At 37.5% G+C, this 24,173-nt stretch overlaps 1 protein-coding gene across 1 annotated transcript in view; it reads left to right on the top strand.

Moving 5' to 3' along the window:
* The window catches only part of SV2C (synaptic vesicle glycoprotein 2C), a 112,892-nt gene that overhangs the window by 47,732 nt on the left and 40,987 nt on the right, over positions 1–24,173 (top strand). Inside the window, exons 3-4 of the mRNA XM_064642217.1 lie at positions 3,802–3,982; positions 14,568–14,719. Coding sequence (XP_064498287.1) covers positions 3,802–3,982; positions 14,568–14,719 — 333 coding nt within the window. The remainder of the gene's footprint in view (positions 1–3,801; positions 3,983–14,567; positions 14,720–24,173) is intronic.

Here is a 24,173-nt window from a genome sequence, read left to right as displayed (position 1 = left end):
CTGATCATGCCTATCTTGTATTGGCCTTTTTAGCCACCAACACGCTTGCAACAAACGTGGGTAGAGCCCTTCCCAAATCTTCATTAGTGAAGCTTAGCCATGATGTGGTTGTTCAGCTGTTTTAACTGTTCATAGTTCTCCTTTGCGTTTGTCACTTTTATGACTTCTTGTGAATATTGCTGCAGGGGAAAAAGGTCTTAAGGAATGATTTGAAATGGGGCTTCCTTTACAGGTTGCAGCCAGGGTTTAAACTAAAATTTATGGGGGAGGGGAACCTCAATCTATCCCGCTCCTAACAATTTGATGCTGGTGCTAACAAGAGATGCCCAGAGTTTGGAAAAGGTTCAGAAGCCATCAGGTTTAGATAAGGAAGAAATTCTTCACTATGAGTGTAGTGAGGCACTGGAAGAGGTTGACCAGAGAGGTTGTGGATCCCCCATCCCTGGGAATGTTCAAGGCCAGGTTGGGTGGGACTCTGAGCAATCTGGTCTTATGGAAGTTGCCTGTGCCCATGATGGGGATGTTGGAACAAGATGAGCTTTATGGTCCCTTCCAACTCAAACCATTCTGTGATTCTATGATGTTCGTATAAAGAAAGACAGAAAATACGAAAAAGAAAAAGGACAGGAAAAAGCATTGAAATAAATGTCATTGGTAGCTACAGTAGGTTCAGGATGGAAGAGATACAGATCTTTGGTCAGGGAGACAGATTGCGCAGGGTCTGCAGGGCAATTAGAAAAAAATTCAAAGTTAATATAATGGGAAAGAATAAGTTAATGCTGCAGCTCAGAGAGCAGCCTATTTATAGCAGTTTATTGACAGGATGAGAATATTATTTTTAGCAACATCTTTTGAATCCTCTTTAGGAGAATTACACCAACGTAAGAGTCCAAAACACAGTAAAATGACCAAAGGATTTGTCATCTAAAAGGAAGGTTAATGTTTTAAACTCTCAAGACTTGGAAACATTTTTTCTTTCATCATTCATAGTGTTTTGATATTTCTGTGCATTGCAAGGAAAGAAATTACTTGGTAAAATTTAGATTATTTGCATAAAAATATTTCAAAGTTATGTATATTGTCCTAGTTAGAACAGCTGAGACCAGTTCGTCATTAAGGGTGTAACCCGAAACTGTGTATTCTATAGCCTTCCATGCCATTTCCCAGAAACTGTTATCAATAGACCATTTACACCATCTGCCCATAGAGCCTGACTCCTCAGGCTATAAACTGGGTGTTAAGAGGCCTAGGAGATAGGAGTTGCTCTTGTCCTCACGCCCATTAAGGAACCCCCCGCCCTGAGGGAGGTACTGGGCATTCCTGCCTGAACTGGAGGATATATAATCTTGGAGTCTTGGGACTTTTTTTTAACCACTCATGGGATCCAGAGGAAGACTGCAGATCACCACTCTCAACCAGACTGCAACCACCACCCTCGACCGGACTGCAATCACCACTTTTGACCAGACTGCAACAGCACTCTCACCAACAGGTTTTTTCCCCTCTCCCTTTACTCTGGACTCAGGGGGCCCAACAAACACCACTGTGTTCATGCCCCAGGGTGCTGGGTTTGACATTTGGGTTTTGTGGGTTAAAACCAATTGTTTGTCTGTATAATCGTACTTATTGTATTATTTTAATAAATTGTTATTCTGACTTATAATCTCTCTTTTGGATTGAGTTCATTTTACCCTGCTGGTTTACCTTCAAACCAGCACAATATAAAGAAATATTTCATTGGCTTTCTCTATTTCTTATATTAGAGTGATGATTGGAAAAGCCCAATGACATTTATATATGAAAGAATATAAGGAATTTCACTTAAAGAGTAAAAATAAACCATTTTCTTTGGTTTTTTGAAATTGGTCTGCTGGCAATGCAGCTGTTTAACTATATTTTTTTTATGTTCTTTGAACTGCTACTGACAACAGGATCTTGTGGGATGGAGTTTCCAAACTGCTAATAACCAGTGATCCACCTGCAGCGTGGTACAGTAACCTTGACCTCAGGAGAGATCTTAAAGCAGTTGAGTGAATATGCTACCTGAGTCATCAGTCTTTTTCTTTTTAGGACTAGTAAATACATGAGCTGTGTGCATTCTCATGAAAATCCCAACTAGTGAAATAAAAATTTCTGATCAGAATGGAGGAACTACTTTATAAATGTCTGCTCCTAAACGCCTCTAAAACAAAAAAATTATTGTAACATTTGTGTCCTTCCTGGGCTAAGAGAAAAGTAAACAGAGATATCTTAGTAATTCTGCAGATTTTGGATTTACCCACATTCTCATCAGCATTCTTTGGTGAAAGACTGAGAACCCAGCAACACCCAGAAAATGTCCATTGACAGAAGTTATTTTGAGAAGAGACTTAGCTATTGTTCTTAAGGAGTTCGCTGCTTTCACAATTCTCTTGTGATGAGCAGCAATGGATCTGTTATCCTGTGCTGAGGTTAGATGGAGCTTTGAACAATCTGGTCCAGTGGAAGGTGTCTTTACCCACGGGAGAGGAATTGAAACTGGATGATCTTTGAGAAGCCTTTTAACCTAAGCAATTCTATGATTCTATGATCTTTCTAATATACATTTAACATGTGTGTTTTATCAAATAGTTTTAAATTATGTCTCATAAGGAAGGAGCAGTGAAAACTACTTGTACAAAACACAAGGGGAAACAGGGACAGTTTGGGGTGCATGAGGCTTCGCAGATGCCAGCACTTCAGATGTTATCATCTGGAATTCCAAGCATGGAAATACTGATGATTAACTTCTACATTAATAAGTCTTTAACCAAGTCCAGGTATTTAAATGTTTTATTTCAGCTTCCTTTCCCATCCAACCACCTTCTTCAGGGCAGAGCCGATTCTTTGAAGGCCAGAATTTTAGACAACAGCAATTAAAGTTCAACAGAGATGCTGGAGAATTTGTCCATTCTTGAGACTTATCAAAAAGAGACACAAAGCAAGGATTGCTAGTATTTTAAGTGCTTCCAGCACCTTTATAGTTAATGTCTGCTCTCTAGTAGATGTATAAGATGGTAGCAATATGCTAGGTGTATAAAACCCAACCTGGGAAGTTCAATAAGAAAGTAGACAAAAAAAGAATTACATATATCAAACAAATTTGATGGTGCTATCGAAAATTTGGCAGTTGTTTTTTCCTTCTGACAGCCTGCTCAATGTGTTGTGTATCTTTGTCAAGTGTTCCACTGGGAGTTTGTCCTTGAAAAGGAAATAATGTACAATATGCTATAATGTGAATGGTCAAAATGTTAAATATTTCAACTTATCTTTCTGTGAGAAAGTACTTCATGTGGAAAACATCATTAATGTTAAAAAAAAATCTCAAAATTATTTTTACATATGTCATTTTAATATATATAGCTAAACTGTAATGTACTTGTTCAAAATTCTTTGGGGGGAAAACACAACAGAAAAACCCAAAATAATGAATCAAGAACAGTAGAGTGCTTTTGCTTATAAAGGACATCGCCTTTTTAAATAAAGTAATACCCTGAAGAAGGAGTGAGAAAAAGACTGTCAAGCTGGATGTTTTCAGTTCTGTAGATCTCAAGTGGAGAGTGTGTTTCACAATCAGCTTTCTTTAGATTTAGACATATTACTCCTAATGATTAATCTCCTACAAGACTGCTTATTTTCTGGAATTTCTATGCAGTGAGAAAGGATAAAATAATTTGTATACTATTTTTTTCATAAATATAGAAGATTAACTGGTTTTGGTGTCATCAGTTGTGGTCAAGTTATGATGCTCACAAAATAATATCTTTTTTTTGTGTATTACAGGTAGCATAGTGTACCTTGGGATGATGGTGGGGGCATTCTTCTGGGGAGGCTTGGCAGACAAGGTGGGAAGGAGACAGTCACTCCTGATATGTATGTCTGTCAATGGATTCTTTGCCTTCCTTTCATCATTTGTCCAGGGCTATGGCTTCTTCCTCTTCTGTCGCTTGTTTTCTGGATTTGGGTAAGCTACTCTGGTTTTGTTCATTTCCACAATTCCAAGTGTTAATAAAACTTTCCTGTTTGCAAAAGTACATATTTAATGTATAAATACAGTCTGTATCAGGGGTGAGAGAATTAAACGACTACTGTGTTGCTACTACACTGCTAAATCACAACTGGAAGGGGAAGAATAATGATTTTAGGGGAAAGACACAGACTGAAAACTGTGAGATTAGGTTTGTTCTTTTTTTGCAAAGGATTTGCTTTGTAAATTTGATCAACTTGCTTAACTCTTTTATGCCTCAGCTTCTCTACATACAGTATCTTTTTCAGTCAGCAAAATAATACCCTTCCCACAGGTGTACTCTAAGATTTTAGTAATATTCATGAAATTTCTAATGTGTTTGTGTGCATAATATTTTCTGTAATGCCACTGCAGTCAAGAATGTAAAATTTAAAATGGAATTCTAGACTGTGTCAGATATTATTGTTCTCTTCAGAAGAATGGTGTTTGTGGCCCTGAGTTTTCTTTACTTTTCTTTTAAATAACTTCTCAGTTGTTGTTTTAGATACATCTAATGGTTAAGTTTATAATTTTAAACTTCCACAAACAGACATTGAGATACACAAGTAAATTACTGTGAGAAAGCTTCTACTTTTTACTGCACCCCTGGATAATAGAGAGCTCTGCTCTTCAGGGTGCTTAGTTTGGCACTTCTGGTAATGGCCTGATTCAGATCAAAACTCCTGATTGCAACTCCAATTCAGGCCACTATCACTAATCAGGATGCTGAACAGAGAGGAGCACAGTGGCTGAGTTGTTAAGTCATAACACAGACTCCACTGCTTGTTGGTTTGTTGGCTGTACAGTATGTAGCCATAGTGCAGCAACACTGTTGTGTGATGTTTGTTGTTTTAGAAATCCCTTGAACTGGTCTGAAGCAGGTTAGGGCTAGACACTAATACCAAAAAAAATTACCATAGCACTAAGTAGTTTTAAACTGATGTATGAAGGGGAATGGAAGGGCAAGAGGAGAGAGGAAGATATGAGGAGTCCTCTAGCTAGAAGAATCTCCTTAGTCTGTCAGTAGCTTGCCAGATATGACTTTAAAAGACAAGGGGAAATGGCAATACTCTAATTATTGAAAAGAAAAAAAGCTTAGAAAAACAAAATTAAAAAATCCCGTATCCTAGATCACCATAAATTCCAGGTGCTATGTTTTGTCACGCCATAGAGAAACACTACAGATCATGTTTCATGACACTTTCACTCTTCTATGATCCAGACAAAGTCCAGGAGCTTACTGTAATATCGCTCACCCTTCTTAATTCACTGGGGCAGTACCTTGTGCTACTAAGCTTTGCCTTTTGGCTGACAGTTTTGTGACACTGTTGCCTTTCGCCTAGATTGTCCTTATTGAGACATACAGCAAAATAGGTATTTTCTATGCCTCGTAACAAACTTGCCTGCAGGGTCTCCTCCTTGCTTTTACAGTAATGATCAGTGTCTGTAGCTCTCCTTGTGATAGATGTACATCTTGAGTTGGGAATTGTGTTCTATTGTGAACACAGCTTATGATTAATGCTTTGAAGGAGCATGCCCTTTGTATCTGTATCCTGTATCTCTTTGTGTGTCCCCACTCTGTCCAAAGTCCTCCTATGCCATCTTTGAGAGCTACATGAACGGGTCATAGATAATTTATCACCATGTACTACATTTTAAATGGACCCTCCAAACCAAACCAAAACCAACTAACCAGCCACAACAAAAAAGACGGGATGACCTGCAGAGTCATTTCTCATAGCAATTACTGCAGAGAAAGATGCATGGCTGGCTCACATTCGCTGTGTTATTCGAAGATTGGATTTTTCCTCAGAATAATCTCCTTCAGCTGGTATCAGAGCTGCAGGAGGTTTCTAGAACAGAGAAAAAGCCACTGGGTTTCTAGAAAAGAATCTGTTCCTCATTACCTCAAGGTGAGAGAAGGCACATCTTAATGAGATGTTTCCCCTTTTCCAGTCAATGGGAACTTCACCAAACTGTCACAATTTCTCAAGTATGGTGGATAGTGGCTTAGAAACTTCATCTTCCAGTTCCCTCATGACCCATCAATGTTTCTCATCAGGTCCCATCAACTTGTGCACCTTCAGGTTTCTTAGATGTTCCCTAATCTGATCTTCTCCTACAGTGCAATGTTGTCATTCTCCCAGCCCCTGCCTTGCCTTCTGCAACCGGTGTGGCTGGAGCACTCAGTGATGAAGACTGAGGCAAAAAAAGGGCCCGTATATTTCCTAGTCTTAATTTTCTTAATAATGTGCCACTGTGCCTTTGTTAGCAAGAGAGGAGGCTTTGCTCCAGTAATTTTGTGTGAATCAAAGAGCCCAAATATGAAATTGGAATAATTTTAAGCAAATAACTGAATGATATGTTTTAAAGGCAAAATAGTATTATTACTCAGATAGGAGAAGAGTTTTTTAAAGGGGCAGAGAGTTAACAGGACAATTTCATTAAATTAAAAATCAATAAAATATTAAGAACTATTCATTTAAGTATATAGAGTTTAAACTGGTCTGTTGGCTTCTAGATAATCTAAAAAAAAAAAAGTCAAGAAACATGAAAAAATAAACCCAGTATCTGATAGAAGATTGTACTTATTTTAAAAATACTATGAAATATTCCCTTTGTAGTCAAAATGTGTTTACAGAACACATTTTCAAAATGTGTTTTGAATGCAAACCAGTATAAATAATATTAAGCTGTTGCTGTGTAAAGGGCATTGATATGTATGAAAGTCTGAAAGATGAACTTAAGCTAGAGAAAAGAATAAAGAAATGTTAGAAAATCTTCAAGATCATTTCCTGTTACAGAAAATAATATTATAACTGTGATTCTTCCACTGATTAATCCAAAATCAAAACTGAAAAGGAAATTGAATCCAAAAGTCTGATAAAGGTCTAGGAGGGTTTTAGACCTGGTTTCCTACAAGGTAAAAAGACCTAGATGAGAAACTGTGAGCTGTATTCATCATTAGCCACTGGAGGAAGGTGCAAAGATTTTTCACGAAAACACACCTTGTTATATCTGTTGAAAATTGTCAAAGAAAGGTTTCTCTGACACAGAACATGACTCACAACATTGCTGTTAACTTGAATGGAGCTGGAGTTGTTGTCTATTCAACACTGCTGGTGTGAAATATTCTTCTCAGCTATAGAGTTTTATCTAATTTCTGTTACAAAAAAGTAATCTAAGCTATTAGTTTGTTAGTTGTGATACAGGTAATTTTAATTGCAGCCTTTTTAAGTATAACAACTCAATTTAGGATAAAGTGATTAAAAGTGCACCACAGTGCCCTTTATCTTAGCCCCACAAGTTTCATTTTGGTTGCTTTGAAATAGCCAGAGATGATACAATTTGGAAAAATGTATCATGCTTATCCAGCCCAACTGTTACTTCTAAAAGTAATCAAAGTTTCCATGCAGCAAAAAGCTAGCTGAAATAAATATCCTGAGATGAACCAGAGTTTAGAAATTTTTCAGAACAACCTCATATGTTTGCTCCTGGAAGAAACTTACTATTTTTCATGAGCAAAGAAAAAAATGCTAAATAAATATGTCCTATTTTTAAACCACATATTATTCCCTGAGTCCGTATAATAAAGTCCTTTCAGTTGCTGTATATCCTTTTCCACTCCTGAATCCGCTCCGATCCTGATTCTTGCTCCTTCACACTACAGAGATTTCTTTCAATTTGCCAGAATTTCCAGACTGAACTTCAGACAGCTTTCTTCATCCTTCCTCAGACAATACCTCTAAACCTTCCTGCAGTACTCCTTCCACATAATTGGAATCTACCACAGAGTCCTTGTGTCACTGTAGTAGCACTAAAACCGTAATTCAGGTATTTTCTCAAATTATTCACACTTCTGTGGGGAATCAAAAGTTAGCAATAATGGATGTAGTTTCTTGTAATTTACAATTTTGAGGTGATTGTCTGTGCAAGTCCACACACACTGCCCTTTACCACCAGTTTTGTATATTATATGTAATGACAAGAAACTCTTAGAGGCCATGACAAGGAAGGATGTGCAAGAAGTCTATATACATAACAACTGTAAAAATGTTCCAAGAGAGATATAAACAATGTGGACACAGGACAAAATGGTTGGTCTACACAAGCAGTTACCTTCAGGAACTTCAGATCTAGACCAACAGCCTGCTTTTATAATTGTGTGTAATCAGTACTTTGTATCATGTTGTATTTATCTTTTACCACTTCATACCCACTCGTTCCACTTCTTTTTCATGAAGCATCTTGTGTCCTCTCACCCTGAAAAGGTCATAATCTTTCTGCCTTTAATTTCTCTCCAGCATTCAGCTGTCTCCCACTCAGGGCTATCAGTGTTTTTACACTGCAAGCTAATGAATAGCTCCGCTGGTGATTGGCTTCAAAGCTAATATCCTATGCCAAAAGGGATATATGCTTCTCAATGAAGCCAAGGAAGCAGCTGGCAAGGTCTGAGCTTTCCAAATAGCTTAGATTCCACCCTTGCAGCTTCAGATGTGGCTAAAAGTTGACTAATCTAAACTTTGGATAGCCAGGTGAGAAATGGTCTTCCCCTTGCTTTTAAGAGAACAGGACAGTGTTCTTATGAGGAAAGGAAGATCATACAAAAGGGAGAGAAAGGCTAGACAAGGGAAATATATAGATAATATAGAGAGACAACATAACAGAAAAAAATCAAAAGAAATGTAATAGAGTCATAGAATCATTTAGTTTGGAAAGTACCTTTAAAATCACTGAGGCCAACTATCAACCCAACACTGCCAAGTCTACCATTAAACCATGTTCCTAAGCCCCTCACCTACACATCTTTTAAATCCCTCCAGGGATGGAGACTCCACACTTCCCTGGCCAACTTGTTTCAATGTTTTGCAAATGTTTCCATGAACAAATTTTTCCTACTATACAATCAAAACTACCCTGGCAAAAATTAAAGCTGTTTCATCTGTCCTACTGTTACTTGGAAAAGGAGACACTGATAGCCACCTGCCCACAACCTCTGTTCAGGTTATTGTAGGGAGTAATAAGGTCCTGCCCTAAGCCTTCTTTTTTCCAGCCGAGACACCCCCAGCTCCTTCAGCCACTCCTCATAGTAATTGTGCTCCAGATGCTTTGCCAACTTCATTGCCTTCTCTGGATGCATTTCACCACCTCAATGTCCATCTTGTAGTGAGAGGCCCAGAACCAGACACAGCACTTAAGGTGCAGTATCACCAGTGCTGAGTACAGGGAGACAATCACTATCCTGGTCCTGCTGGTCACACTGTTTCTGATACAAGCCCGGATGCCACCTGGGTCTTCTTGGCCACACTGTGGCTTATGTTCAGCTGCTTTTGACCAGCACCTGTGAGGGTGTCCTTTTCTGCTGGGCAGCTTTCCAGCCACTCTTCCACCAGCCTGTGGTACTACCTGGGGTTGTTGTGACCCAAGGGCAGGACCCAGCACTTGGTCTTGTTGAACCTTATACTGTTGGTCTCAGCCCATCAACCCAGCCTGTCCAGATCCCTCTGCAGAACCTTCCTAGACTCCAGCGTGTTCCCATTCTTGCCCAGATTTGTGTCATCTGCAAACAGACTGAGTGGGCTGGGCCTGATCCCCTGGTTGTCCTATATATGCTGTGTGATGGCACTCAGGATGATCTGCTCCGTGACCTTCCCCTGCACTGAGTTCAGGCCTGTAGTTTCCCAGATTCTCCTCTAGGCCCTTCTTTTAAACGGGTGCCATTTTTCACAACCTCAAGTTGACTGGGACCTCCCTAATTAGTCAGAACTGACAACAAATGATGAAAAGTGGCTCGGTGAGCACTTTCACCTCCCTCAGGACCCTTGGATGGATCCTATCCAGCCCCATAAACTTGAGAATGTCTAAGTGGTGTAGTGGGTCGCTGACCATTTCCCCTTGGATTATGGGGGCTTTGTTCTCTTCCTTCTCTTTGTCTTACAGATCAGGAGGCTGGCTACCCTGAAAAACAACTGGTCTGACTATTTATTTCCCCTCATGTAATAAAGGCTGGATGTTCTCCTTGGCCTGTCTTTGTTGTTCACATATTTATAGAAACTTTTTCTTTTGCCTTTTACACCAGTAGGTAAATTAGGATCTAGTTGAGCTTTGGCCTTTCTGATTTTTTCCCTGCATAAACTCATGACATTCTTGTAGTCCTTCTGAATGGCCTGCCTGTTTTTTCAAAGGTTATAAACTCCTGGGTTTTTTCTTGAGTGTGACTCTCTCTGTTCATCCAGGCTGGTCTTCTTTCCTGCTAGCTCAATTTTCAACACATGGGAACAGCTTGCTCCTGCACCATTAGGTTTTTTTTCTTTAAGAATGTCCAGTGTTCTTGGACTCATTTGCCCATCAAGTCTACCTCCCAAGTGACTCTCTCAACCAGTTCTCCTAAAGAGGTCAGTCTGCCCTCCAGAAGTCCAGGATACCAATTCTCCTTGACACCTGTCCTTACTTCTCTGAGAATCAAAAACTGTCATTTTCTGATCACTGTGCCCCAGACAGCCTCCAGCCATCCTATCACACCTCCCATGAGTCCTTCTCTGTTCAAACAACAAGTCCAGTGGGGTGCCCTTCCTTGATGGCATCTTGACCAGCTGTGTCAGGATATTGTCTTTCACACATTACAGCTACCTCCTGAACTGTTTCTCTTTGCTACAATGCTTTTCCAGCAGACATATGGTAAGTTGATGTCCCCTGCAAGAACAGCGGCTAGTGATTGTGAGACTTCTCCCAGCTGCTTATAGACTATTTCATCCGCTTTTTCTTCCTGGTTGGCCTAGGTGGTCTATAACAGACACCAACCATGGTATCTGTTTTTTAAGTAAAAACTTGAAAAGATGAATGAAACAGAAGAAGAAAATCTGCAAAAGAATGCATTAATAAACAATGATTTTGTGATTACCAATACTGGCAGATGTGGAAGTAATTTATCTGACATATCTAGCAAATCATTTGCTAGATTATTCTAGCTAAATTATTCTTTGCAGTATGCTTGAATTTGACATCATATTAGACTTGATTTTTCTTAATAGTGTGGGGCAAATTTAGGGAAGAATTATTTACTCATCAGTTCAGCTTTTATCAGAACTGACAGTACAGTAGAGTTCAGTAAATAATCACATGAATCTTTTTTACAAGGACTCTCCTGCTATTAATAGCATACAGGCCCCTTATGTACCTGCAAGGCAACTTCTTTAGTATGCATAGTCCAAGGAAACACTTGTATTTAAACATGGATAGAATTATCAGCAAAGCTTAGTCTATAGTGTGCTGCAGTTTTCTTGGGTTTTATCCAGCAGTTCTCCAGGAGAACTTGTCAGTCTGGCTGCTCACCCTTAGATACTTTGCCAGTCTAATGGCAGTTCTGAAAGGAAAACAACAGAGATGTTTTTCAGTGAGACTTGTGGTACGGGGGTATTGAACTGTTAATAGGAAGAGAGAAGAGTAGATGCAATTGAATGGAAGGACAAGGGGTGATAGGTTGTTTCCAAATCTCTGAATCTGTGTCTTGAGGTCTATCACTTTTTAACAAATTGCAAATAACAAGGTGACAAGTTGCAAATGCAATCTCACACAGACACAATCTTTATTTCTAGTCTGGAAATTGTCCAGCTTTGAAAGAGAAGACAAGGTATTTCAGAAAAGCACCATCCTACCTTGTGCACTTAGCATTCTGTACAGGTTTGGGGTTTTTTTCTAATTATCTCTAGTCCTTGTATGCTTTTGCATGTCAAGCCCCTTTGGCTAGTGAATCTGCAAATAAAAAAAAGCTTCTATCTGAAGCCAGAGGTTCCTGAATGCCTCACAGACGTGTTTTCATTACAGCTGTCACACTGTGCAGTTGCAAAAGTCTGTTGTGACAAATCATACCTCTGAAGGTAGATTAGCAGACATTTATCATCTTTATTTGTGACAAACAAAATGCAAATGTATCTTAGCTGATTGTTTGTTTCACTGAATCCTACCATCCTACGTTGCATCACTTAAATCTCCTTTTGGTTTCTCCTTCCCCATAATTTTCCAGAACAAGCGTGAACTGAGAGTGTACATAAATATATAATTATGCATTCTCTCTTGCCCTGCCTACTTCTGATGGGGTTTATCATGTAAGATGAAAAATAAGTGGAAAATGTTGTAGCTGACATTTGTAATTTTTTTGACTGATATTTATGCTATTCTCTCACATATGGAGCAATATATGCAGGAGCAAAAGGTTCTTGCTCTTTATTAGGTGTTGTTCTTCTATATATTCTTACATAGTTACAGAAAAAGCAAGGCTGAAGGCATGCATCCTGATGTTCTAGGTACAGAGACTGACCCTTATAGTGAGAGAGTTTATTTTATGATCTTGAGCCAACCTCGACAAAGTTTTGCCTCTTGCTGCTATTGGGCTACAGAATCTGTTATTCTGGAGACACTTATCACTCATGATCATCAACCCTGAGGTTTAGATTAGTGGGTTTTTTTAATCTTTTTAAAAAATGTTCAGATACCACGCAATTTATCTGTGGAGGTGTAAAAAATGCACATATTCACAATATGTTTGCACCTTGTAGACACTTTTTGTGACCCTTTAGGAAGTAATGCATGGACTCCCACTGTGATCTGTGGATAACAAGTTTATGTCCCCTGCTTTGGCTATGATGACTGAAGAAATAACATACATGAATAGCAGATGAGATGTAAAAATTTCATCTTGCTTGAAAAATTTATATTTAGGAAAGTTAAACTTCTTCCTATTTTTAGAATGAACATTCTTCTCAAGTCAACGCAGTTCTCACAGGATTTTCATCTGCACATGCAGACATATCAAGAGAGGAATATAGTTTGATGTATCAAATTATTTTCTACAAATGAGGATGAGCCATATAATTTATAAACACACTAACAGCAGACAGCCCACTGTATTAAACCAGCTTATTGCCAGAAGCAGACTTGATACTGTGTTATGTGGGAAAATAGCATTTTCATTTCCCTTAAAACAGAAGATGAAGTCTTCCTACATAAAAAATTAGTAGTAATTCTGCTTTCAGTTTTATTCAGAATTCCCTCCATCCATTCCACACAATGTTGGTGGGCAGCAAAGAAGCAGTCTACTTTCAAACTTACAATATAAAAATGTTGAGAATCGGATTCTGTTCCTTCCATGGATTTTTTTTTTTCCTTTTTTTATAATTAAAAGTGCATTCTTCCTTGCAGCTATTGGGTGATATAGAGGTTGTTTTTTTTAATATGAACATTTGATAAATTAATTCATATTGTGCAATAGCTGATGAAGTATCTGAAAGATCCTCACAAGAGAGTGATGGAAGAAGTCAGAGATGCTCCTATCCTCCCTTGCCCAAGTCTTTGAGAGGTAGTTTATGCTTCTGCTAGCAATGTTTAGTATACCAGATACCATATTAATTCTATAATGGAAAATGACTGTAGTACGCAGCACATATTAAAATTTCTGCAAGAGTCAGGCAGAAATTTCTTTGCTCCCTAAATGAAAGTTCTCTAGGTCCATTCAGTTTTTAAGGAGTTTTCTCATTGTTGTTTGGTGTGATTACAGTTGTAGCTGTTCCTGCTCTACCTTTCCGCTATCACTTGCTCTGAATTTAGGAGCAAGTTTTAGGGAATGGAGACATGGCAACTGCAACCTTGAGATTGTCCAGCATAAGATGATAAGGCTTCAGGATGACCTAGTTGGACTTTCACTCCCTGAAGGGAGACTACAAGAAAAATGGAGGGAGACTTTTTACAAGGGCATGTTTTTAAATGAACAGAGAGTAGGTTTAGGTTGGATATTAGGAAGAAGTTCTTTCCTGTGAGGGTGGTGAGGGGCTGGGACGGATTTCCCAGAGAAGTTGTTGATGCCCCATTCCTTGAAGTGTTGAAGATGAGGTTGAATGGGGCTCTGAGCAACCTGGCCTAGTTAAAAGTGTCTTTTTTTTTGTCCACCTGACCTTCAGAGAGTGCTTATTTTACCATGTGAAAAAATGAATATTATATGAATGCATAGGCTTTTTGTAAAAAGTTAAGTAAAAAGCCAGCATGAGCTTAGCCAGACATGAAGTGTAACTGAATAGAAAATGCTTTTAAATATGTATGAAAAAAACATCAACATTTAGTTACTTCCTGATTACCTAAATAATGGGAGGCAAGACTTAGAGAAATACCAATTACTCTTTGGGAAAATTATTATTATTTTACCATTAATAGCAATGTATTTTGGCACCTGTCAGTAGGCTGCCGTGATTTTGTAATGGTGAAATTCAGGACTTGGTGATGGTTTCTGTTCCAGTGAGTGACACACTGACAATTCCCTTGAAACACTGAATGCAACAAATAGTAGGTAGAATTTTCAGGGAAATATTTGACAAAATTTGTGTCCAAACTGATGAAAGTTTCCTCTAATGTTCTCCAACACATGGTGCAATTTTAGAAAAAACACTTGTGCCAGAGAAGCTCTTTTTATTTGACTGTTAGAGGACTGCAGCTTGTTCAAACTTCATCTAGCTGTTACTCTCTTGCTTAATCCATGATCTGTATCTACTTTTAGGATCGGTGGAGCACTGCCGACAGTCTTCTCCTATTTTTCGGAAGTGCTTGCTCGGGAGAAACGAGGTGAACACCTGAGCTGGCTCTGTATGTTTTGGATGATTGGTGGTATTTACGCTTCTGCAATGGCTTGGGCAATAATTCCTCATTATGGTAAGAAAACAGCACCTTGTGATTTGTAGCTCTTCTAGTGTGAAAGTAAAGCTCTTGAAGTATATCTTAAAAGGGGGTATTCATGTCTGTTCTCAAAATACTGACCCCACTTTTGGTGAATATAGTGAGAGTAGGTTGTACCCTAAATAAGAAGTAATTTATTAAAAGAGCCAAAAATTAGCCAATATCCATGTTTAGTCAGATTCTTTAAATTACTGAAAACCTGAACACATGAAAATATAACTGGTTTTACTGCTGAATCTGGGGAAAATAGATCATGTGGAGACTTGCATCAGAGAAAATAAATTTTAAATTGCTGGATGTCAGATTGGTGCTTATTTTGATACAGAGATAGATTGTCAATTATACATTATAGAGAAGAAGAGTGAGAAATTTCTTAATGTTTGCAGTGCTGAAATCTGAAATTAGTCTGAAAAGAAAACTGTGCAGAATGTTTCTTAGTACATCTTTTTAGTGGTGTAAAAAAAGATATATGGAACAGAGTGCACTTAAATGCGGTAAGGATGCATAAGGGCAATGGCTGAAGTTATACACACACACAATATAAGCTACGTTGTGAAAGAGCTCTTTAATTGCCCTGACATGGTTAAACATAATATGGAGGTACAGATTCAATTCTGAGTCTCTTGGGCTTGCCTTTCAGAAGAGTTAAGTGCTCACAGGTCTCCAGTGTTGCTGAGACTGCTCAGGGGTTCTTAAAAATCAGCTTCTCAAGCACTTCTCCCTGGCAGTCCTCAAGTGAAGTAAAGCAGCACGTTGAGTTAGCTGGCATCCAAAGCAACTTTCTTTAGCCAAGCAGTGCGGTTTATCACAGTTAGATTGTGAAACAGAGGACAACTTCATAAGGTTTGCCCAAAGTGATTTAAACATTTAGCAAGTGGTAATGTCCAGAAATAAATTACAATAATGCGGACTAATCAAATACTTAGACTGTTGCATTAAAATGAATTTTAGAGTCCAGTACACTCAACGTGATATCTTCAACCTTGCCTTTGACTTTGAATTGTTGGAATCAAAGAGAGGAATTTTTGCTGATAAGGCACCATGCAGATTCTTTTTTTCCAATTAGTAAATTGCTTTGGTTGCCAAGTATGGTTTTGCTTTCCTATGGTTTCTTTATCTTTCAGTTGAAAATGCAAACATTATGACAGACTGATTTACAGAGGTTGTTTAAATATAAAATTGTAGATTTATAAATAACTCAATATCCTTTACTGAGGTACTTTTAAAATATCACATGGCAGTATATCTCAATGAATAATACAATTCCTTCTACCAAAGCAGTGGTACTAGAGAGAAAAATTTTATTCTTTCTTTAGCAGTGGAAGAATATCAACAACAAAAAGCAATGCTGCACAGATTTTTTTTGGTGGTGTTGTTTTTTCCTCATGTGAAAATATTTGTAAATAACATAAGAGAAAAGCTAGCCATATAAGTCACTTTTGCAGTTTATTAAGGAAAGTTGTAATAGTCAAGAGGAGGGCAAAAAAACAAAGCTATAGACAACAGAAACAATCCTTTCTCACAGTAAAAGAAGTTCATACCTCATTTTGATGGCAAAATTGTTTATGGGTTCTGATGAAGTCTTAAAATTGTCTTTACTTATAAACCAGATTTATTTTTTTTATGTTGTAAAGTTTAAGACTAGTGTCTTAGTTCCTAGTGTAAATGCGAAACCATTCCACTTCATGCAAAATGTGTTGTTGTCATGCTACTGTGCTGAGCTCAGCCATTGCCAACTGCTCCCAGAGCAAACCCTGCTCCAGCATTTGGAGAGTGTGGTCACACATTCCTACATCCTCCTGGAAACACTCCACGACAGAGGAATATCCATGCAGATCTCTGCACCCTTTGTACAACATACATTTAGGAGGCTCTTATTTTGTCTTGTACAACTTCTTCATTGTTTCTATGGATTTATTTTGCAGAATTAATCAAAGATAAAGATTTTTCTCCAAATCACTTCCAGTCCATCATTTACATTTTCACTGACCAGGAAGCAAAACATAATTATAAACAAAACACCTGCTTCTAAACCTCTTTTATATAGTGCGTAGGGATTTCTGAGATCTCTGCTTCTCATTTGAGGAGTAAACCATGTTGATTTTTCTCAGATGGACTCAGAAGTTACTCAAAAACAGTGAATGAAGTTGCATCTGTTGAAAAGAGGTAAACTATCATTAAGCATAGTGGAGTTATTCTTAAATTAATAGAAAGACATCAGGTCAACACAGTAGAATAATTTCAAATATTCTTTTCTTCCCTCTTTTACAAATGTATACCTTTCATTTTTACTGCTTTTTATATAAACCACTTCAAAAAGTCCTAGATTCAGAAATATACATTATCTAGCCAAGGCAGTCATGGAAGCTATGCATACAAGTTTACCAGCTGAACATTCAGCTGTATCTTTCAGTGAGAAAACAAATATTAGGTTCTCTGTATGTAATAGTTTACCTCTGTTGTTAAAGCAGAGCAGAAAAAAGTGTGTGAAATATGGGGAGAGAAGAGGCTCTGAAACACAAAGTGTAGCTAACAGTTGTCTTGGCATCAGCATGTCGTTAAGTGAGGAATTAGCATGATATACTGCTGCAGTGACCACATATTGAAAGGCTAATATTATCTGGAGGACAAGCATCACTGTAGTAGGACTTTTGATTTCTGTATCTGTTGGGTGTTGTTTAAAAATTGAAAATGGATATAGACTTGTTCAGAGTCTCCTAAACCAGAGCTCAGGCCACAGAGAAGATATTAGAAGAAACATCTGCAGAGAAATGCTTCTAATTGCAGCTAATTAACAAAGTCCAGGTTAGGCTGCTACAAAGAAATTGTTTTATGCATACTTATATCAGGCTGGATAGGAAGAATAATAATAATTTTATAAATACTTTTACAAATGCAACTTTAAATTTAGCATTATGTTTCAAGGTGCATTAGTTCAAAGATCTACTTGGTCTTACAATAGTCTTTAAAATGTTCATTTTCCAAATAATGAAGAATCCTAAGACTCAGAAATTTCCGTTTAAAATCTAGACAGTGATATCTTAAATTTTTTATACCAGATTTATGTGTTAGTCTGAGAATAGAAATAAAAAAGAACTATGAAAGTTGTTTTATCAGTTAAAAATAAACAAATAAACAAAAGTTGTGTGTCATACCCATGTATTTTTGTAAAAATCAGTCTCAACTTTTATTGTAACATATCTCCAAACTAATAATAGGAAGCTGGATAAGGATTTCTTTTATTAACTTCTTTTATTCTTAAATCTTATTCCTCAAAGAGAAGGGGAGTACTTGTCCAAAAAGAAATTAAATTGCAAGGCAGAGAACAGGATGGTGCAGGTGCCCAGGCTGCTACAGTGCAAGCTGCGTGTGAGTTCTGAAGCTTTTCCCACACTCTAACACGCCACTTCTGGTATGTACCAGAGGAGAGAGGAGATAGTCATGTCAAATTACTGTTCTGAATGAGTCTCCAAAGTATGATCAGAAACAGAGACATTAATTCCATATATATGCACCGAATTCCAATTAAATTAGGCTGGATTATTCCCTAAAAGACTGCAAATTTAATAATACAGAATCAAGGAAATAGGAAAAATACTTCTTTCTAACACACTCAATGTAAAAAGCAGATACAAGTGTAAATATTTATTCAGACCAGTGTAATCACATTGCATAACAGATCTTCATCTAAAGTATTCATTTTTCATCACTTGAGTCTTTTTTCCCACTGAATTGAGGACCACTTACTTGTGTTCATAAGAGAGGTATTTAACACCATTAAGGAAACAAATTTGGAGTAGAAAGAACTGGAATAAAAAACCTAAGGGAAAAGCATTCCATTTCAGAAGTGAAGATTTCTTGCCTGGCTGCAATGTGTCTCTCTAGGTGTAAGTAGGAATGTATTAATATGCTCTCTTTTCCAGCAGATTTTTCCATTACATCAGCATACAACTGATGTTTTATTCTGTGACTGAAAGAAGACTAGTTACAAATTATATTTCTACTTCAGTCATCAGAATTTTACTAAACTAAAAAAAGCCACTTTTTTCCGATTTTTTTTTCTTTTTGAGACAATAACTTCTTTACAGTAACATAGAACTTAAAAATGCAGACATAGAGGTGTCCAAAAGATGCATTAACAGTTGATTTGCAAAATGCTATATTTAAAACATTAACGATAACTTCTATTTTTAAAATGTATCATTATGTCTCCCACTTTCCTTACTTCTCCCATTCTTTTCCTGGTCTGCAAAATACCTTATTTCTACTTTTCTCTGAACATCTTTGCCTATTACTTTTCTCCAATCAATATAATTAGATGAGTTTAAAGGACAGAAACTGGAGTTTAGTTTAGATAAGAGAGAAATTAAGTTTTATATACAGATGTAATATAGTACTGACATAAACTGCCAAATACATTTACAGGATCTCCATCACTGGAGGTTGTTAAGGGCACATCAATTCACAGTCTGTCCTCAGTAGTTTAGAATCACATTAAATTCACCAGACCTATCACTGAAGACCTGTTCTTAATTTTACTTTCCATAAGTAGATAGGTCCTTCCATAGGCACAGGAGTCCATAAATGGCTTCTATTTCTAAGTGTAAATGTGATGAGAGTGGACCGATCTGTTTTTCTTTCTACTAGGAAGTGCTTTGCAGAGTTGCCTGAAAAACATTTCTCAGTTTGTAGCAGAAGATTGTTGAGGTGAAGCAGATCAGTTCACCTGAAGAAAATAACTTCAGTGGCAATGAAAACAATCTTTTTTAATTAACTTTTTGCGTAGGTTGCTTGAGAATAGCTTTTGTAGTGTTTTACATGTCATGTTTGCTCTGTTGTGTCATCCAGCTGGAGACAAAAAAGAAAAATATATCTTCAAAACTACAGTAAAACCCCCTTCCATATGAAATTGCCTTTATACTTTACAGTACTTTACAGTAGTACTTTACAGTACTAAAATAAGCAAGGAGGTAAGCAGAGCTGCGTGGAGCAACTATGCAAATGAGGAGATGGGAGCTACTGGCTCACCGTGCAACTCACAGCATGTACAGCACCAGGCGATGTTAATGGAGGAATTAATCTCTCAGCCTGATGCAGATTTAACTGAGAACACGGTGGCCTAAAACTGTGGAGTAGCAATGAAGTCAGTAAACCTTTTAATTCCCTTATTCTATCTTGGATTTTGTTGCATTAGATGGTTTCTCAGTGGCACATGGCAGCAGCAGTATCAGGGTAAAACATCCTATGCCAGTGGTACCTATTATCAGTGTGTTTATAGGTGTAGGGCATAGCGAGTACTAGTACTTGATGAGTAATAAAAACAGAATATCTTAGGAGCCACCCATCTTCCAGCACTTCTGATGAGCAGAACTGGATCCTTTTGAGTGATGGGAGCGCTAAGTGTGAATCAGTCTAGCCTGCTGGTCTCCTCCCATTATAAGCAAAGTGGAGTCAAAAGGTTGAACTATTGCGGTGATGATTATTCCAAGATGAATGCCCTGAAAAAATTGTTCCCCAGTACATAAATGCTAACGATATATGTTTCAGATAATATGAGGAAGAAGTATAGCTTTTTACATTTGTCAGGCTTTATTTTTATAGAAATTAAAAGGTTGAGGAATTATTACTAAGATGAAGGACTAGAAGCCAGATGCTTTGCTAGCAGCCTGTATAGGCTACATTTTTTTCAACAGTAACCCATAAACTTGGGTATCTCAAGGTCTAGTTCAGAATTGTACCTGGATGAGTATAGAAAATTCTTGACTACTTCGAAAAATTATGGTCTTAACCTCATTATAACTTGTCTGTAAAAAAAAAACCCAAAACCACTCTTTACTTTTATGCTGAAGTTGCACAGATTGGTATCTGGAAAGCTTCTCTGGACACAGTTTGCTCAAGTTTATAAGCTTCACAGTGTCAAAGTTGATGGTAATGTTGTAAGTAACTGGCTGTTACTTTTACAGTAGCCACCGTATTTCAGGTATTTATTGTAGAGCTTCTAAATTTTTAGTTGTGTGTTAGAGGTGGGTCTGAGCATCACAGGAACAAGTTGATTTCATTCATGACTATTTCATCAGCTGCTCCCAGCATTTCCTCAACAGTGAGGTGCCCAACATCCTATAAATGTCTTATGAACCATGGTTTAGTCTTAGGGAAAGGATGACCAAATTCTTCCTTCTACCTATCCTTTACTGTAGTCCCCAGAGAGGAATCTGACTCTCTCTGATGCCATGTATCCATGCAATCAAAAGACCAGGATGCACCTATGTGATTTATAATTTAAAAAATCACACTTGCCTGCTTTCATATTGCTGCATGCCTGCAGTTACTGTGACAAAAACAACCAGTGAAAGAAACTATACTCAGTAGTCATATCTACAGAGGTGATTTACTGTTGTTCTTTGGATGTCAACTCCTGATTAATGTGAGTTAGAAACAGGAAAAACAGTTATGTTTGGTTTCTTTGTTCAAAGTTGGAGTGTGCTGAAATAGGATGCCATCAATGATTTAGGCATGCAAGAGGTGCATCAGTGATGTCTTCTTTAATCTTACAGAAAGCAAATGAGAGAAAAGTGTGATTAGCTGCTAAAGGAAAAGGAATAAACTGCTTATTGATGATAAGACAAACTGTAATGAGCTGAAATTTCTGTCAAGGGGAGGTAGTACAGATAATGAGAAAAACTTTATGATGGTGCATTAGTTAAGCATCTGAATAAAACTGCTATGGAAGTCATGAACTCTGTCATTGAAATTCTTTAAGAACATATTTCAATAATATTGCAGGGGCCATTGTTGATTATGATTGGGAACAAGTCGATACACTGGATGCTCCCTCAAAGTCCCCTCACCTCTGTTCTATTAAAGAGATACTGTTGCTTCAGAGTGCGTTGGGGTAGGCCAGAAAAGAGCAAATGAAGAAAAAAAAAAGACAAAAGAAGGAGAGAAATTACAAATTAGAATTAAAAAATAAACAAAACAAACAAATAAAAGTAATCCCCAGCCAACGTTAGACATTCCCAGCACACGTAGGAAAACGCTTGTCTTTATCAAACTATTCTAGCTGGTAGCTCCAGAAGGAAGACAGAAAGCTTCTCAGCCAAACAACCCTTCGCTCATAGAAACAGGAATTTACAAGTTGACCCTTCTTTCATTTTTAAAATTCTGGACTCTCAATTAAAAAAAAAAAACAAACCAAAACCCAAAACACAGAAACAAACAAACAAACGAAAGCCGAAGACATTGTTTTTCTTACTTTCCTCAAACATTTCTCTAAAAATATGCCTTTTCACGGTAGTTCGGGACAAATTCAAGCCAAAGCAAAAGCCATTTGGGAAAAAGCTGATCCCAGGGCTTCATTTTCTATTATATGGTAGTTTCTGTTTGCAGAAGATAATCTGAATTTTATCAGTTGTCCAGAACAAAGAGAAACACCAAAGAAGATGGCCTGAGGAAGAGCTCCACGTTTCTTTTCTCAGTTGTAAGAAGCCCATGAATGTGTGAATCTGTAGAATTTGAAATCAATATTATGTCCTTTTTTTTTAGACTTGGAGGAAACACGTGATCCAAATTTTAAAACCAAGAGCAGATCTTCATATTTTCTTTCTTATACAATTGCCTTTCTGATACATTTTCTGTCTTCGGAATCAACCTTAACCACTGAAAAATACCATTTGAGATTTAAAGAAGTTGAAGCTTTGTTAAGGTTGAATCTGCATTTGCTATGAGACTGTCCTAGGCTGAATAAATGGAATAGATCAGACATAAAGGCATCTACTACATAATGCAACATCCGTTGATCTGTTTTGCATTCCTCTAAGAGACAAAATGATCCTCAATGTGCTGTGCTTCCACTCTGCAAATACTTAATGCACTTCCATTAATCTGGTATTCTGCAGATGAAGCTATATCTATACTTTTTAAATCTGAATTAATTGAAGTGTGTACAAGGCGGTTTTAAAGTTAACTTGAGTTATCAACTTCTATTCATGAATTGTTCTTCATTTGAAATGATCCTATGAATTAGATTACACTGAATGTGTACTTTAAAAAAATCTTCATCTTTAGAAACAACAAGACTGATAGAACACAGCATAATTTAGAGCAGCTGCTTATGCAAATCTAGCCAGGAAAGCAAAACAAATCACTTTATCAGTTTGCTATTTTCTGTGCCCTAATGACCATTGATATGGTCATTTCAATGTTTATATTTGCAAATGTTAGAAGCTTAAGTAGCTTTTAGCACATCTACTTAACGAGCACTAAAGATGCTCATTAGTGAGCTTCAAATATAACCTTTTCCTGAGCACTTCAGATTGAGGGCGAGAGAAAAAAATTGTTTATTGAGAGGTTCAGTAAAAATCTAGCAAATTACTTTGTGAGCAAAGACATTACAAGGCCCAGTGTCCAAGGGTTCCTGTCAATGACCCTGTGATCCTGGCAAACTCCTTTCTCTCCTCTCTTCCCCCATATTTCTTACAGGGCACTATGACAGTACTTTGAGTATGTCCTTGCTTTTTCAAGATCCCTTTCTGCTACAGTCTCTACAGTTGCCCTTTCTTTTCCTCAGAACTGTGCTGTAAGAAACATTCAGATTCATATACTCTCACCATACTCATGGCTGCATTACAGCCCTGCTCTGGTGTCAGGGAGAAAGCCACACGTTTTGACTTAGTCAGACCAGTGCCAAAGCTGATGGATGGTGTGGCTATGTTGTGGTCCCATTCCCCAGTTTGGCTGCAGCATCCCTGAAGGACCACTGACATCTCCTGCCTTTTCCTCCATCTTCTGATGGGTTCTCTCTCCTCCACCTGGGCAGTATAATTCACATTTGGAGAATGTGAATTATCTTTGAGACTATTTTTTCCTGTGCTTTTTGACTGAAGTAGGTTAATGGCTTTAAAGAATGCTGGCGGAGGAACTGACAGTCAGGTGAATAGACTGTTTCTATAAACACCACTGTTCAATGCCATAAACATAATTTTCCACAGAAACCATCGTAGTAGTCAACCATTCTTCTGACAATGAAAAAATGTCAGCTTCTCAGCCTCGGTTTTAATGAAAATTCATTTTCACACAGTGAATTGGCTTTGAGTATACTTTAAGGAAAATTATACCCAAGTTAATGAACCTGCCTTAGAAGCCTGGCCAACAGAAATATCTGCAGTTTCAGGCATTAACCTTGCTTTTCACTTTCAGAAATAAATAGGATGCTAATCTGATAAGATTTCTTTGTTAAAATTTTTTGTGTTAGAATGACAAAAAAAATTTGGTTTTGTGGTTGGTCTACAACACATAAAAAATTCATGTGATTATTCATATACAAAAAATATATTAATTTTCTCTGGAACTTAATATGGCAGTATAAATTTGTCAATCATACTTCCATATTGTTTCTGTGACTTATAAAACTAACTGCTTTGAAGAAGTTAGT

This window comes from Pseudopipra pipra, chromosome Z (assembly GCF_036250125.1).
Source record: "Pseudopipra pipra isolate bDixPip1 chromosome Z, bDixPip1.hap1, whole genome shotgun sequence".
In the NCBI taxonomy this organism is placed as follows: domain Eukaryota; kingdom Metazoa; phylum Chordata; class Aves; order Passeriformes; family Pipridae; genus Pseudopipra; species Pseudopipra pipra.
This window is presented reverse-complemented; position numbering and strand designations above follow the sequence as displayed.